At 38.3% G+C, this 15970-nt stretch overlaps 2 protein-coding genes across 3 annotated transcripts in view; both read right to left on the reverse strand.

The window, feature by feature from the left end:
* Positions 1 to 3167: 3167 nt before the first annotated feature.
* On the reverse strand, positions 3168 to 11531 carry LOC100000772 (uncharacterized). 2 transcript variants are annotated; one of them, XM_087287105.1, is made up of 3 exons: positions 11400 to 11531; positions 9779 to 10283; positions 3168 to 7009 (listed from the first exon to the last, which is right to left on the reverse strand). In XM_087287105.1, exons 1-3 carry the CDS (start codon positions 11478 to 11480, stop codon positions 5616 to 5618), a joined length of 1980 nt encoding a protein of 659 aa, XP_087143231.1. In that variant the 5' UTR covers positions 11481 to 11531; the 3' UTR covers positions 3168 to 5615. The 2 variants fall into 2 exon arrangements, with proteins under 2 accessions (XP_087143231.1, XP_087143232.1); XM_087287106.1 differs by lacking the exon at positions 11400 to 11531 and adding an exon at positions 10666 to 10967.
* Positions 11532 to 11940: 409 nt separating this feature from the next.
* megf8 (multiple EGF-like-domains 8) overlaps positions 11941 to 15970 on the reverse strand; it is a 62797-nt gene continuing 58767 nt past the window's right edge. The window contains exon 44 of the mRNA XM_087287076.1: positions 11941 to 15902. Within this exon, the coding sequence (XP_087143202.1) occupies positions 14427 to 15902 (1476 nt within the window). The 3' untranslated portion in view covers positions 11941 to 14426. The remainder of the gene's footprint in view (positions 15903 to 15970) is intronic.

Consider the following 15970-nt stretch of genomic DNA (forward strand, 5'->3'; position numbering starts at 1 on the left):
TAAAACACAGCAACTGTTTACGAAGTGACGCTAATCGAGAATGAGAAGCTGCTCATTTTGAGTTTGACAGCATCGACCTTCCTCACTTGCTACACTAACCAGACTCCCCTTAGCAAAACTCACAGCATCTTTTGCGCATCTGCGCTTTCAGGCACAATACTATGTGCCAAGAAAGTACCATGACCAAAAAAAAAAAAAAAGACACCTAAAATACACAGTTTCATCTACGCCTACATAAACCATCCCTCACGCACGGCTTGTGTTATTCGTGGGGAGTGGAAAGTGGTGATTTGACCTTTGTTGTAACCCTTTCATGAATGAGAGAAGTGGATTTGGGCTTGGCTGAGCCCAAAGGGACAGACGCAGCCGCCCTAAAGCCCCCTGAAGACCCCGAAAGCCGGCGGCTCTTCCCACACACTGACCTCTGAGGCCAACAAGCGCCAAAACCACTGCAGCGAGACGACACTGTGACACCGGCACACCAAAGCCAACAATGTGTTCCTTCAGCAAATTGACAAGAGTATTGAGAGAAAATATGGAGAAAATTGGATTGCTGGAATTACATATAAAAAAATTGGAGATGGGTGGAGGGAGGAGGAAATGTGCAAGAGGGCTATTACTTAATTCAACATAGATGTAATTCAATTTTAGAGTTTTCTAGAGATGGTCAGTCAGAAGTCAGCCTGTAAATAAGAGTATTAGAGTTTCAGCACTGACCGCTGATGGAGCATTTTACAAAAGAACACAGGTCACATCACAGGGCCAAGATCAAACTATGATCAAGGAAAAGAAGTCAACACATTTGTTAGTATAGGATGCAGTAAAGCGAAGGCGGGAATACAAGACTCTTGCATAGATTTTTCCCCTTAATTTGTCATCAAAATAGATGGCAGTTGTGTGCTGTCATTTATTCATTTCTAGGCTACATTTGGATTTGACTTTATGAAAAGTATGTTCCATGTAGTATGACTATAGTATAAACGAAATTTGTGCATAATACATCTGCCAAGTTCACATCTGACTTCATCACATTACTTACCAGCTTCTGTTGTGTCACTCCACTTTCACTGACAATTGCAATTAGGTCGCCTCATGAAATATTAGTCTCAGCATCTTGGCATTAGCAGTAGATCTTATGGGTACTTCATGCCTACTCTTTTTTAAATATTCTGAATTTGGAGAAATTACTTTGAATACTATACAGAAGGCAAGTGGTTTTGGGTGCTGATTTTATAGCTTTGGAACATGATTCCATTCAGTTGCAGGATATCAAGCACATTAGATATTTTGACCTGATTGTAGAGGTTCAAATATAAAATTTAATTTAAAAAAATTAAATAAATAAATAAATTAGTCACATCTTTATAGTTAACCCAAAACTGAAAATTATGTAATTTACTCACATTTTACTTGTTTTGAACATGTTTGACTTTCTTTCTTCGCTTTAACACAAAAGAAAATATTTTGAAGGCAGCTGGATACCTTTATTACCACTGACTTCCATAGTGAGTGTCATTGCGGTGCAGTGGGTAGCACGATTGCCTGACAGCATGAAGGTCACTGGTTCGAGCCCTTGCTGGATTAGCTGGCATTTCTGTGCGGAGTTTGCATGTTCTTCCTGTGTTCGTGTGGCTTTCCTCCGGCGTTTCGCTTTCTCCCACAGTCCAGACATGCACTATAGGTAAATTGAATAAGCTAAATTGGCTGTAGTGTATGTGTGTGAATGCAGGAGGGTATAGGAGTTTCCCAGTGTTGGGTTGTGGCTGGAAGGGTATACGCTGTGTAAAACATATGCTCGATAAGTTGGCGGTTCGTGTCTCTGTGGCGAACCCTGATGAATAAAGGGACTAAGCCGAAAAGAAAATGAATGAATGGCTTCCTAGTATTAGCTCTTCCTATTATGGAAGTCGATGCTCACAGGGCTTCCAGCCTTTTTCAAAATATCTTTTGGAGTTTAAAAGAAACTTAAAGGTTTGGAACCACTTGAGGGTGAGTAAATAGGCCTCAATTTTCGTTTTTGGGTGAACTATGTTTTAAGGGATAAGGCCCATTCTACGTGAGTTTGTGTTCATCGTACTGTATGAGTTAAAGTCGATTAAATTGTTAGTATTTTAAAGTTATTTACTACATTAACGGGTATTTTTTTCGGAACAACATGAAGATACCACAATAATTTATTACTTAATGGCGTCTCTTGTTTACAAAGATAACGCAACGATGCAGGACGCACATGGTAATAAAAAGTTTGATACTAATATAATAATTTGATATCGAGAAGAACAAGTAGCGCAAACAGATCATTGCATTAAAATCCGTTCAGCTATTTCACTTGTTTGTGTGAAGTTACCCTGCAGGCTGTCTCTGTGGGAAGAGTGAGAAACACGAGAGAAACAGATGGCAACACAGCGCATCCTAATTCCCAAAAGCGCATATTGACAGATATCTGTTTCCCCCTGGTGCCCCAAAGGAGGAACTGCTACCAAATTAAAACTGCCAATTTATAAACAATTACATTCTCTATAGAATGACTGACATTGCTGGACAAATAATAATGATGTATGTTTTTTTTTAAATGTGAATATGTAAAAGGTTTACTCCTCTTTCTCTGACTTCAATGGTCATTTCTGTCCGTACTCGGCAAGACAAGAAAATCAAGTGAAGAAAAAATAAAAACCTGTCACGTAATCTGTCTCAATTTGCAAAGTCTATTAATATTGTATGTGTGGCTCACCTCCCTATCACCCAATCTTTAGGAGCCATGCTTGTTCTGACAATTATTATTACTACAGCAACAGAGAGAATTAAAACACGCTCGCTTCCATACATCTCCCTGGCCCTCCTCTCAGACAAGAGGCTTGCTAAATGAAAAATGGACATGCTTTAAGAAGTATTGATTCCAGCTTTAAACAAAGGTAGACTCAATATTATTTAGCTCTAAATACATCTTTGTTATCTGTGTCGGTGCACCAGTCACGCTGCTGTCCTCGTAATCGCAGACATAAAAATAATAGGGCTATTCCCCCAACATTGACTGAAGCAGACCTGTTTGGGCCCTTTGAACAAGTGATCCATCTATTGGGTTTGCACAAACTGCAATGATGCTTTGGTTGTCTGTGCACAAGCTGAGAAGAAAAGACACAAAAAGACAAGGGTTTAGACAAAATCTCTCTGGTTAGCATACTGTATTTACTGTTTCATTTAACATAAGAATACAGTCTTAAACGCACAATTCAAGCCAAAACAATGACAAAACACTGTAGTTCAAAACAGAGCAAAAGTCATTTGATTTCATCCATTTTAAAGTTAACAGTAAACTCATAAACCTTAACACAACATATTGTTTATATACGTTTTATGTCATGAATATCAGTCTTTCGAAAAAGATTTTCCTCTAAACTAGTTACAGTAATGTTTCATTTTTTTTCAGTTATATCACCCTCAGAATACTTTGGCATTGGTAGACAAATGAACAACCATAAAAACAACTGCAAAATAACCTGGTAAAATCAACAACCACACAAATAACTATAAAATAACCAATCCATTACAGTGCAGTATAGGCATGGGATGACAACCATTTTTAAGGTATACCTCAGTTTGGAAAACTCAAGGTTTTTAAAAACAGACAACTTTTTCTGTTATACTGTTTCTACGGTATGTGTAAGATTTTTAATATTTATTTATTTTTTGGTTTGTTTTTTAGGACAGCAGTATCTCCATCAGAAAAGATACCCAAAGATGCCATTTAAAATATATATATATATTATTGTTTTTGAAACTGATGAAGACTGCAGAAGTCAATGATTCATTTGAATTTTTTTAAATATTTAGCTTGACATATTTTCTGCTTCAAAATATTTCAAATGTTTCTCAAAATAAAATATACTGGCGGTTTGTGTCCGAAATCCCCTACTACTCAGTAGGTACTCCATTTGTATTTACTACTTGACTGATAGAAAAGTATGTTCTATACAGTATGAATGCGAGTGAATGTACCTCGGAGTCGGACGTACAACAGATGCCATTTTGTCATCATCATGTGACATACCCGCTTCACTTCCATTCATGATTTCTCTCGCAGTGCATCATGGGATAGCGTAGCATCCATCAGATGCGCACTTCAGAATCTCACCAGAAGTATTAGGTCATCTGGGTACTTCTTGCATACTGTATTTACACATCCTACTTGGCTAGCATACTGTTTTTAACATACTATAGTATGGAAGTCTGTGATTTCAGGCACAGCCATTGTGATCAAAGCAGAAAAAAGATTTGTTTTTGACCCAGACATTTAAAAAGAACCTGTTTTACAGCAGTAATCGTGAAACTGTAATATTTTTATCCATGGTTATCAAATCGTTAGAATCTTATACCCGCCCACGCCTAGTGCAGAACTGAAAACACACAAATGTAGTTTTCAGTGTTCTCCATAAAGCATTAAAGTTCTAAATGCAGAATTTATTTTTAGCTGTGAGCCAGACTTCTGAAAATGTTAAAATATGAACAGAGCAAAATGACGTCACTTACATATCAACACAAAAGGAACCCTAACACAGTTACAGCAGTTTGAAAAATTTGCTGAAACGTAATTTTTCCGAGAGCACCGAGTGATGAGCAAGTTTAAATTTTAACATCAGTTTATAAATGTAGTTCTAGAATACTTCCATTATTGCGCCTATAGATTAATTTTAATTTGTAGATTATTGTTACTATGCTACAGCAATCTATTATAAGTCTATTATCGAAAAAGTAAAGGGCACGCTGTCAATTCTTATGAACAGTGTCTTTAAATGGCTAAATAAAACTTTATTTTATTTACAATTTATTATGCTAGCGATTCCTTTTAAAAAGACAGATCAAGTTTAAAGCACTGCTTTTGTCAGTTGCTTGTTCCTTGTTGAACAAAAAAACGTAAACGGCATTAATTTTATTTGATCAGTGAAAGAATGGGTAGGCCTGACACAATAATCAATGTATCAATTTACCGCAAAACACTTGGACATGACCTCAATAATTTTTGATAATGCAATATATATCACTTATAAATTAAAACCAATTCTGGCAACAATTTATCTGATTTTGCAACATCTTTATCTCTTTTAGAGGTGTAAGTATGGTTAAAAAACACCATAGTATTTACTGTAAATTACTGTATTATATTTTCATGTGGGTGTCTGACAAATGAAAATAGTTCTGGTAGCCAATATTGCGGTCTGTTACATTTTACCTTGCAATTTTTTCTTAACATTTATTATTTATTATGATTGAAATTACTATAATTGAATTAAATGTTCTTAATTCTTAATTAAATTAAAATGTTCTTAAATGGTTCTTATTATATTGTCATTCTGATATTATACAAGAAGTGTCATAAAATGACAATATATTGTTTATCGCAATATATTTTAGTGTAATATATTATAACAAAAAATGGATATCATGACAGGCCTAACAATGGGTACGTTACTATATGCTTAACCCTTAAATATATCCCACGGAAGAAAGAAATCTGTCTGGATTGCATTCCTTAAAGAAAACCGATTTCCCAATTCATCATTAATCTCCCGATTCATTTTCCTACATGAAATATTAGACAGGCGTGCAGTCATCTGTCCTCATGTGTGCTTCTCCATGTGTTGAGAGAGATGGTGTGAGCGTGTAAATGTGCGAAGACACTGTGTGCAGCTGTACGGCCTCTCGCCTGTGTGTGTTCGTTTGTGTAACTTCAGGTGCTGGGACAATATAAAACTCTTCCCGCACTCCAAACACTTATAGGGTCTGTGGCCCGTGTGACTGCGCCTGTGCTTGCTCAGGTCACCTGAGCTGCTGAAGCGACGCTCACAGTCTGAACAGGCGTAGGGTTTTTCTCCTGTGTGCTTCCTCATGTGTTTAGTCAAATCTCCAGACTGGGCATAGCTGGAGCCGCACTGCTCACAGCGATACGGTTTCTCACCGGTATGAGTGCGCATGTGGTTTTTCAGGTGCTGGATGCGTACAAAACGCTTGCTGCAGATGTTGCAAAAATACGGCCGTTCGCCAGAGTGAATGCGCAGGTGTTTCTTAAGCACATCCGCTCGTGTAAAAGTCTTTGTACACTCTCGGCATTCCAGAATTCTCTCAGAGTTGTGCGCTCTTTGGTGGACCTTCACATACCTCAAAGCAGAAAACGCTTTGCCACAGATAGCGCATGGAAATGCTTTTTCCTTGGAGTGAACTTGTTGGTGGATGCGAAGTGTTGAGCGGTGGCTGAATCTCATGCCGCATTGAGGACATGGGTATGGTCTTTCTCCCGTGTGGGTTCTCAGATGGCATCTGAGGTGGCCCATTCTAGCAAACTCTTTATTACATTCAGGACACTTGAAAGGCCGGATTCCTGTATGGATGACTCTGTGTTGGCGCAGACTCCCCATATCATAAAAGCTATGGCCGCAATCTCCACAGATGCATGGTTTCTCGCCGGTGTGTATGCGTTTGTGTGTCTTTAGACTTTGGAGTGTAGAAAAGTTCTTGCCGCAATCTTGGCACAAATACCCACGGTCTGTGCAAAGGGGTTCACTTGTATCAAGTATCTTCTCATCATCATGACAGCGATGTGGTCCAAGGCCCCAGACTCCTGCAAAGCTTTTACCGCATGCAGCACAGCTAATATATCCATCTTTGCACACCGTAGATAAGCTGTGGCATCGGCGGCAATGGTTTTGTAAGTTTCCAATGTAATCAAAGCTACGATCACACTGCGGACAGGTGAAGCGTTTTCGGGTGGGTTTGGGTGTCGGAAGGTGAGCCTTGCGCACGTGGGTCTCCAGCTGGCTTTGAGAGAAGAAACGATAGTGGCATGAAGTGCAGCTGAGCATCCCGGAGGTTATTTTGGAGCAGTTGTAGACTTTGTGGTTTTTCACCCATGACAGGTATTCACTTCGATGGCACCATTTGAAGTGCTTGTCCAAGTATGTAAAGTCAGTAAAAGTCACAGAGCAATGGGGGCAAGGAAAAATCAGGGAGGAAGAAGCTGTAAAAGGGAATAAAGACATAACACAAAATATATAAAGTGAAGTCTTGTGCAGTAAAATTTCAAGTCAAGCGAATTTAGGTTTGGTTTAGTTTAGTTATAATCAACTAAAGTTCCAACAGGTCCAATCTAAATACTTACTTGCCAGTTTTATTTGATTGTATTTTTCCATCTGGCTGTAGTATTTTGTAAAATGATCCAGTATTGGGTAAAAGTGCCAAAGACTCAAAACGGTAATCAAAAATAAAATATTGCTGAATATATGCTGCTATATTGTAAACTAGGGATGCTCCGATCAGGATCTTTGCAGCCGATGCAGAGTACCGATTCCTTTTCATGGTGATCGGCCGATACAAAGTACTGATTCTGATGCTTTAAGCTTTATAATTAAGTGGAGATTTCTCCTTACTTGAAAGAATAAATTAAGGATGCTGCATATAATACTATAAATACTTGTATAACCATTAAGGTGTGAACATGTCAAAAAAAACTTGGTGTAGAAAATGACTAACAAATCAATTTGGAAACAACATCTCTCAGTCAAGAAAAAATTCATATTTGATGAAAAGTTAATATTTGATTCAGAAAAGATTCAAATGCAAACCTATAAATCCATTACTTCGTTACTATTAGGAAATGGGTATATAAACTACTGTTTATTGCAATAAGTAAATTACAAGAAGTTATATTATTAAATATTCATGTTAAAAAAATATATTTTTTTTAAATGTATCTAATATTTCCAGCCAGGTTTTAGTGAACTTGCAATATTGTCAAAAACACAGTACCAATACTGATCTCCGGCCGATCAATCAGAGCATCCTTAGTGTAAACTTCAACTCTTTTAAAACAACTATCTGTATATTGAAATAAAAATGGCCAACTGAGACAGAGTAGAATAAATGATACATAAAAGTCAATGTATTTTCCTGCTCACCATTTTTTGTTCTTAAATTATTTTGTATACAGATGACAACACTGTCAAAACAATTCCCTAAAAGTGCCTGTAAAAGCTACATGGGTTGGAAAATGAAACTGAACACGCATAATGTAGAGTTTCATGGCTAAATTTGAGCCTGGTGGCACCTTCATTGATTGCACATTCCATGAGTAAGAAGAGAGTGTGAAGTTTTGATTACCAGAGTAACAACACAATTTTACTTCAAATGTTGCAATGAACAACATTATGGGTGACATATCAGACTTTAAAAGAGAAAAAAATTGTTGGTGGGCATTTCGCTGGCGCATTTGTGACCAAGACAGCAAATCTTGGTGTCCACCAAAATTATTTTTCGGGAGCTCCAAAGGGTAAAAATACATGGCTGGGCTGCTATAGCCAACACCTTTGGTCATCTGTGCCAATGTAAAACCTTGGTTTCAATAGTGCCAAAAGCAGGTGCAACTTAGTGTATTCAGAATTGAACTTAATTCAGAGTTGTATTAATGTGATTGTTAATGTTTTTGCTGTAATAACTTCATTAAACTTTATATATATATATATATATATATATATATATATATATATATATATATATATATATATTATATATATTATATTATATATATATATATATAGACTGCATTTGTTTATATAATCTGAAGCCATGTTTTCTAGTTAGTTTTAAGTTTCATTAAATAAATTAGGGGCGATGCAGTGGCGCACCAGGTAGTGCTGTCGCTTCACAGCAAGAAGGTCGCTGGTTTGAGCCTCGGCTGGGTCAGTTGGCATTTCTGTGTGGAGTTTGCATGTTCTCCCTTTGTTCACGTGGGTTTCCTCAGGGTGCTCCGGTTTCCCCCACAATCCAAACACATGCGGTACAGGTGAATTGGGTAGGCTAAAATTGACCGTAGTGTATGAGTGTGTGTGGATGTTTCCCAGTGATAGGTTGCAACTGGAAGGGCATCCGCTGCGTAAAACATATGCTGAATAAGTTGGCGGTTCATTCCGCTGTGGTAAACCCAGATTAATAAAGGAACTAAGCCGAAAAGAAAATTAATGAATAAATAAATTAGGCAATTACTCATGAGAACTTTAATGTACCTTCGACCCACAGCCCTCAGTTAAGTTTGGTTTTTGGTCCTTTATAAGAAAAGGTTTGGGCACCCCTGTTTTTAGATCAAAAACACAGAATTTGATTAAACTTACCTAGGTAAAACCCCAAACCAGCTTTGTGCAAGAGGCCTCTTTAATTAGTCATTGTCATTTTGGTTGTTAAGTACTTGTGAATGCCTATAGACTGAACTTGCACATTTCCACAAAATTGTGTTTTGTTTTGTTTTTTCCTTTACACTGAGATAATTATGGTATAGTTTTTTTTTTTCAATAAATGAATTAAACTTATACCTATAAAATACACCAAATAAACCAATACATTTACATCAAAAATAATTTCAAATAAAAGATCAACTTTATAATAATACAAATATTGTTGAAATTAAAATATTTAATATTTTTATAACATTTACAAAAACAAAAAGTATTTTAATGTAAATTCTAAACTGAAAAATGTGCAAACAACTTTAAAAATGGAACAGAATGGGTTTTCGTAACTCTGACTGATCTAAAAACAACATTTTTAAATAATAAAATAAAGTTAAAATGGTAAACTAGACCAAAATGACAGTCAAACAAAAAATAAAGCTGAGATTAAACAAATGTCCTAATCCAGAGCTAAAATATTTCCGTGCACACCTCCAAATCTGTCACATCTTTAAAATGAGCAAATTGTGTCATTTATAGGTTTAAGGCCTAATAAATAAATACATTACCCATGGTTTCCTCCAGGTCAGAATTACACAGCAGGTTTTCCTCTGGCATCTCAAGCTTCACTTCCTTATATCTCTCCTTTTTCTCTTCCACAGTCAACGTAGACTCTCTCTGAAGTACTTCATAAATTCCAGGCTCAGTTTTGACCTGAAAACTAGTTTGGTTTAAGGGAAAGTGATCTGGCTCTGTCTTTGGAACAAATGTTCTGAGCGCAGGAGGACAAGGCTGCAGGTTCACATTGTGCTGCTGGTGTTGCTCTGATAGCATTAGGACTCCCAAAGCTTCCAACTCTCCTTGCTCTGGACTCATCTGTGTGACTTTGGGACAACAGTCCATTACACAGTTCAGCATATCATTAGATGTTTCAGTTGCATCTGTGCCAACACAGATGGCATCAACATCTGATGGAAGGGGCTCCTTATCACCATTTTGCAACTGTTTGTCTTTGCTCTTTTGACTGGATAGTTTTGTTTTCTTTAACAAGTTGGGTTTCATCTTTTGAACAACCTAAATAAAAAAATTGGAAATAACAGTATTATAGGTTATAGTTTCATCTACAGGTTAAAAACAATAACATTACTGGTATAATATTTAACGTTAGAGCATTTAATGATTTTAAGGTGTTAATTTATTATAGGTTACAGTTTAATTACAGGTTAAACACAATACTGGTATAACATTTAGAACATTTAAGGAGTTAATTTGTGCAAAGGCAAATTATTAGTTTTTCAGGACCTTCAGAAATCTGGTCTGTGGTTTAAAATACGTTGGTTGGTTTGACAGACTGGTCTAGATAATCTTGAAGGTTCATACAGCATGTGTGACAGCGGCTAGCAAACATAAATAGAAGATTCGTGTTGGCTTAAATAATTAAACACGATGTTCTTACCGGGGGACAAACGTCAGTTCATTTGCTGCATTTGGATGTAACGTTAGGTTCAAACCCCACCGGTCTAGAACCTCTGGTTATTATCCAGTGGACTGTGACAGCCCTCAGTGAACACCATCTTCAAACAAACGCCTTGAACTTCCACCCCTAAAATGACACCAACGCCGTTCATTGTATTAGGTTAAATACTAGTTATAAACGACCTAACGCGGCGACTGAGGCCGTTTCACAAATCTAAAAGACGTTAAAACGATGCTGGTTGTAAATAACAACACGTAAAGGCAGCAACGATAACGCATTTCAAAATAAGACCATGAACCTAGGCGTTTTTCAAAATAAAAGCTCGCGACCCTTTCCTGCATTGCTTTTTACTGTATTTAGTTATATTTATATTAAAAGATTTTCACTATTAAATAGTATACATTTTAATATAGCTTATTTAAAAATTGTATTATTCTGTATTCAATTCAATTATTATTTTATTTCTATAGCGCTTTTACAACATTGTGTCAAAGCAGCTTAACAGAAGTTCTAGTAGATTGACACTGTGTCAGTCCATTTTCAGAGTTAAGGTTCAGTTTAGATCACTTAAGTATTGTTTAAATTTTATTGCTGAAAGTTTAAACACTAAAGGGCAAATCCATCAATGTGCAGCTCCACAAGTCCCAAACCAAGCAAGACAGGGGCGAAGAACAAAAATTTAACCAATTGATGAAAGTGAAGGGGAAAAAAACCTTGAGAGTAAGCAGACTCAGTTGGGCACAACCATTTCTCCACTGGCCCAAATTCTTGTGAGAACACTGGACATCCGTCATGGAGAACTGCAGGTGTGAGTAGGTGATCAGACTTGCACCCGGGATCAACGCAAAGACCCATCTGTCACTGGGGTGTTTCAGGAATCATGCTCTCCACTTCCCTATGACCACCACAGCATCAACTCAGGTGTATCTAATCATTAGAGACATCTAAACACCATGAAAGAGACACAGTTGCAATGTTTTTACTGTTAATGCACAGGTGTCAAACTTAATTCCTGGATAGCCTCAGCTCTGCAGTTTAATTCCAACCCTAATTAAACACACCTGATCAGACTAATTGAGTGCTTTAGACTTGTTGGATACCTACAGACAGCTGTTTTGAAGCAGAGCTGGAACTAAACTCCGCAGGGCTGTGGGCCTCCAGGATTTGAGTTTGACATCCCTAGCAGTCCAATTCTTTGAGAAGCATTATGTCAGGTACAAGAAGCTAAATGGCCAAAAACGCAACCAACTCTGGTAACCATTAATGGATGATATTTTATTATGGACAAACTTCTGTTAAGCATCAAAGGCATGTGCGTCAATCACAGAAAAAAAGACTGTAAAAGCATTTGAAAATGTCTGAACAGAACAAAGCTTTTTCACCATAGTCAAACTCAAATCCATTTTGGTCTTTCGCTTAATTTACATCACAATCCCTTGTTCTTGATTTAATGCAACAAAGTAACCAACCATCAGTTTGCAATAGCTTTTTTTCCCTCTGGAGTGTCACCCGAGATAAACATATGGCTTCTCCTGTTATGTTATTTACATTAAATAATCAATGTCAAATGAACATTTTTCGTAATATTTTATAATTCATGAGAACTTTAATTGTCAAAAAATAAGAGAAATGTAGATTTCTACATCAGCCTACATAAATACGTCAAATTATGCTCAGAAAATAACAGTCCATCTTCAGAAAAAACAAGTAAAACGGAAACTCCATATTAATGGCAATACTGTAACAAACTCCATAAAACATCATACAGATAGAAGGCTAACTGTAGTGTTTTCAGTGATTTCCTCTCTTCATTTCATCACCTTATAGTGTCTCACCAGGAGCATACTATAGCGTTTCTATACGTTTAAAATTTGCATTGCACTTTGTTCAACAGATCTTCTATGAATCTGGCTGAACATGACCCTTCGGTGAAATAAAATAGGAAACTGAATTTCATCGATCACTAGTTAAATATTGAACACATTATTTATAAATCCTTTTTACCTTTTGGTTAAACTAAATCAGTGTAAGGAGGGAACAGAAATAAAGCAAAGAAAAAAAGTTATCCTTCATTCCCTACACAATGTGAATAACATGGATGTTTTCTGGGCCCTTGTTAATCAGCTTATTCCTTCACATTAACACACACACACACACACCTGCATTACTTAAGATAACAGCCTGAACTCATAGAACTCCAATCCTAAATCGAATACAAAAAGAGTGAGGATTCAGTCACAAGGTTGTAACAACGTCCGGTTCAAGGCAAAGTGAGTAAAGGCATGTCATCAATGCAAACAAAGGACGTGTAACCGTAAACCATCAAATCGACAGTCTGAAATGCATCTTCAGTCTGAATGAATATGTATAAAAATAAGCCAATGGCTCAACATGAACAAGACCTATTGACTAGATTCAATCTGTTATATTACAGGAAGCTTCAACTAATCACAGCCATGACAAAATACCAGTAACAAAAGCATTACAACTATTTTTTTTAACATCATCTGTCCCCATTTCTTTTTTGCAGACAATCAAAGTTTTGCACATTCAAGCGGACACGTTGCACCGTCTCTTGGTTTGGATGGCAGTTCAGATTGTCACATGAGGATATAAAGCACATTGGTTCAGCTGCAAAGTCGACGTTTTGACGTTTCAGGTGATATGTCATGCTGTAGTTATCGTCGTCTTGTCCAGCTGGTTTCAGTAGTGTATGTAAGACAAAGAACGCAGCAACAAAGCATGGATATACAAGTAGTGCATTGCATAAAGGTTGCTGCCTTAAGTCAATATGGAGCTTTTTAGGAGTGATAAACAAGTAAACAACATCTAATACTTAATTACAGTATATGTACATATCACAATTCCTATGATTCTTCTTTTTCCTCTTCTGTAAAATAAATACATCCCTTTAGTAACAAACAAAAATAAAAGGATTTTCACCCTTAAAGGAGTAGCTCACCCAAACATCCAATTTTACTCAGCATTTACAACCCCTCATATGGTGGAAAACATTTAATAATTTCTTTTTTTGTTGTTGTTGAACTTGTAAGAAGATTTCTTTTAAGAGTACTGCAAACCAGTAGCCATTGACATCCATTTATTCATTTTCTTTTTGGCTTAGTGCCTTTATTAATCAGGGATCGCCACAGCAGAATGAACCGCTAACTTATCCAGGACTTTTTTTATGCAGCAACCCAGTACTGGGAAACACCCATACACTCTTGCATTCACACACATACACTATGGACAATTTAGCTTATTCAATTCCCATTGACATCCATAGTAAGAAAAAAAACTGTGGAAGTCAATGGCCACTGGTTTTCGACCTTTCTCATCATTTCTTTTGTTGTGTTGACAAATAGTGAATGCTAGTAAAAGATAAATAAATAATTACAGAATTTTCATATTTTGTGGGTAAACTATACCTTTAAAATGGTGTCATCGTTTACGCACCCTCTTGTAGTTTAAGATACTTCTTAAAATGTCTCAGTGCTTTTTTGCTTAAACAGCTGATGTCAGTGGGATCCATTGGTGTTTGATTTTGGACCTCATTGAACTTATCTGCATTGAAAAAAAATTGTAAATGTGTAAATGATGAAAACATTTTTAACTTTTTGGGTGGTCTATCCCTTTAAAAGCTTCACAACTTCCTTTGCCCTTTCTGTTCTTAACTCTGAAAATCTCCCTTGATAGTTTTTTCCTTTTCAGTCTATTTCTCCCACTCAATTCCCATCTTATTACATGGCCATGGTTGTAAGATGTTGGTGGCCCAGCAAGCCTTTTCGGCCACCGCCGGCACCAGGATGCGTTCCTGCTCCACCGTGTCCACAGTACTCCTGCAAATTCTGCCGCAAAGTAACAAGTGCAGAACCTAAACAGGCCCGATTTGGTGCAAGGATGCCTCCTGGTAGCTGTATGAGCACTGTGGCTACCCCTGCCATCCCGTCGTCTGTGGGTTCCAGAGTGATTGGCCCAACTTTGAAGGATGAGTATGAGAAACCCATGAGTTGAGATAGGAAAGGGTCGGAGCGGCAGAAATGCTGGTAGCTGCCATGCGAGGACGGATAATGGTGTTGGTGATGTGAGGTTGGGTTGGCGGTGGAGCTGGGTGCGTAGTGGTGAGCGTTTAGGTAGTGCAGAGGCAGGTGCTGCCCGTTGTTGCCTCCACTCAGAGCCAGATGGTGGTGATGATGAGTGGCAGTGCCTGTGCCAGGGTCGTGTTTGTAGGACAGAGCCCCAGGTCGCCCCCTCTGGCCCATTACCATCCCACCAAGCTTGCCTGTTCGGACGTGGGCCAGAGACACTGCGCTGCCCCCTCCAGCTGAGGGCAAGTAAACTAACTGTGGCTCCTCTGGCTCCAGGTAGACAGTAAGTTTTGCAAATGGACGAGAGGCCATCTTGGTCATTTCTTGAATGTGGCGCCGCTGCTCGCGACGGAAATCCAAGAACTGCTTTACTTTCCAGAGTAACACGCAGACCGACAGGAAGAGGAAAAAGCAGGAGAAGAAGACAGAGAAAAAGACGAAGAGGTCAATGTGGGCTTGGTCCTGTCGTAGAAAGAGGAGGCCTTGAGATTCTCCATTATGAGTTTCTGTGCCTACTCCGCGCAGGGCAATAAAGAAACGGCTGGACTTGAGCGAGTGCACTTCGTGAGGGAAGGTGATGACCACTCTGTCCCGCACTCCGCGTACGATCAGCACTGTTTGCGGCTTCCACACAGTGATGTAGGTTATGAGACCTTCGGCTCGTTCTTCCCGCACCTCACGCTCTGAACCTTGCAACTTTGCGGACAGTGTGCCAAGTAAGGCAGAAGAGGAGTTAGCAAACACCTTCATGGGCGACGGCGGGGCGAGAGGTACCTCCTTTTCACCTCGGGAAGCTGTGGCGGAGGTGGCTTCATCCTCAATCTTGATGGTATGCACACCGCTTTGGCGGTCTACCTGCACAATGAAGGTATCATGCGAGTTGGAGACGTAGACCTCAACTTCCCCAAATGTAACATCAATGGTAACGCGAATATCCACGTTAGTAAACTTGGGCTGAGCTGAAAAGAACACTGTGCGGCCCCTCAGCAGATTGCGGATGTTGGGCTCATGGAAGCAGTTGACCTGTGATGTGGGGTCGAAGCAGCACTCGCTGTCCACGTTGAACTGCCGGTAGCACTGTCTCCCATTCACTGGATTTCCATTGAATGACTCTTTGCACTTGGCGCACTGTAATAAGCACAAATAGGAATGCTAAATACAAGGCCTTATGTGTGAAATACGTAGTGCAATGTAAT

The sequence above is a fragment of the Danio rerio genome, chromosome 16 (genome assembly GCF_052040795.2).
Source record: "Danio rerio strain M-AB ecotype USA chromosome 16, GRCz13ab, whole genome shotgun sequence".
Taxonomy (NCBI): Eukaryota; Metazoa; Chordata; class Actinopteri; order Cypriniformes; family Danionidae; genus Danio; species Danio rerio.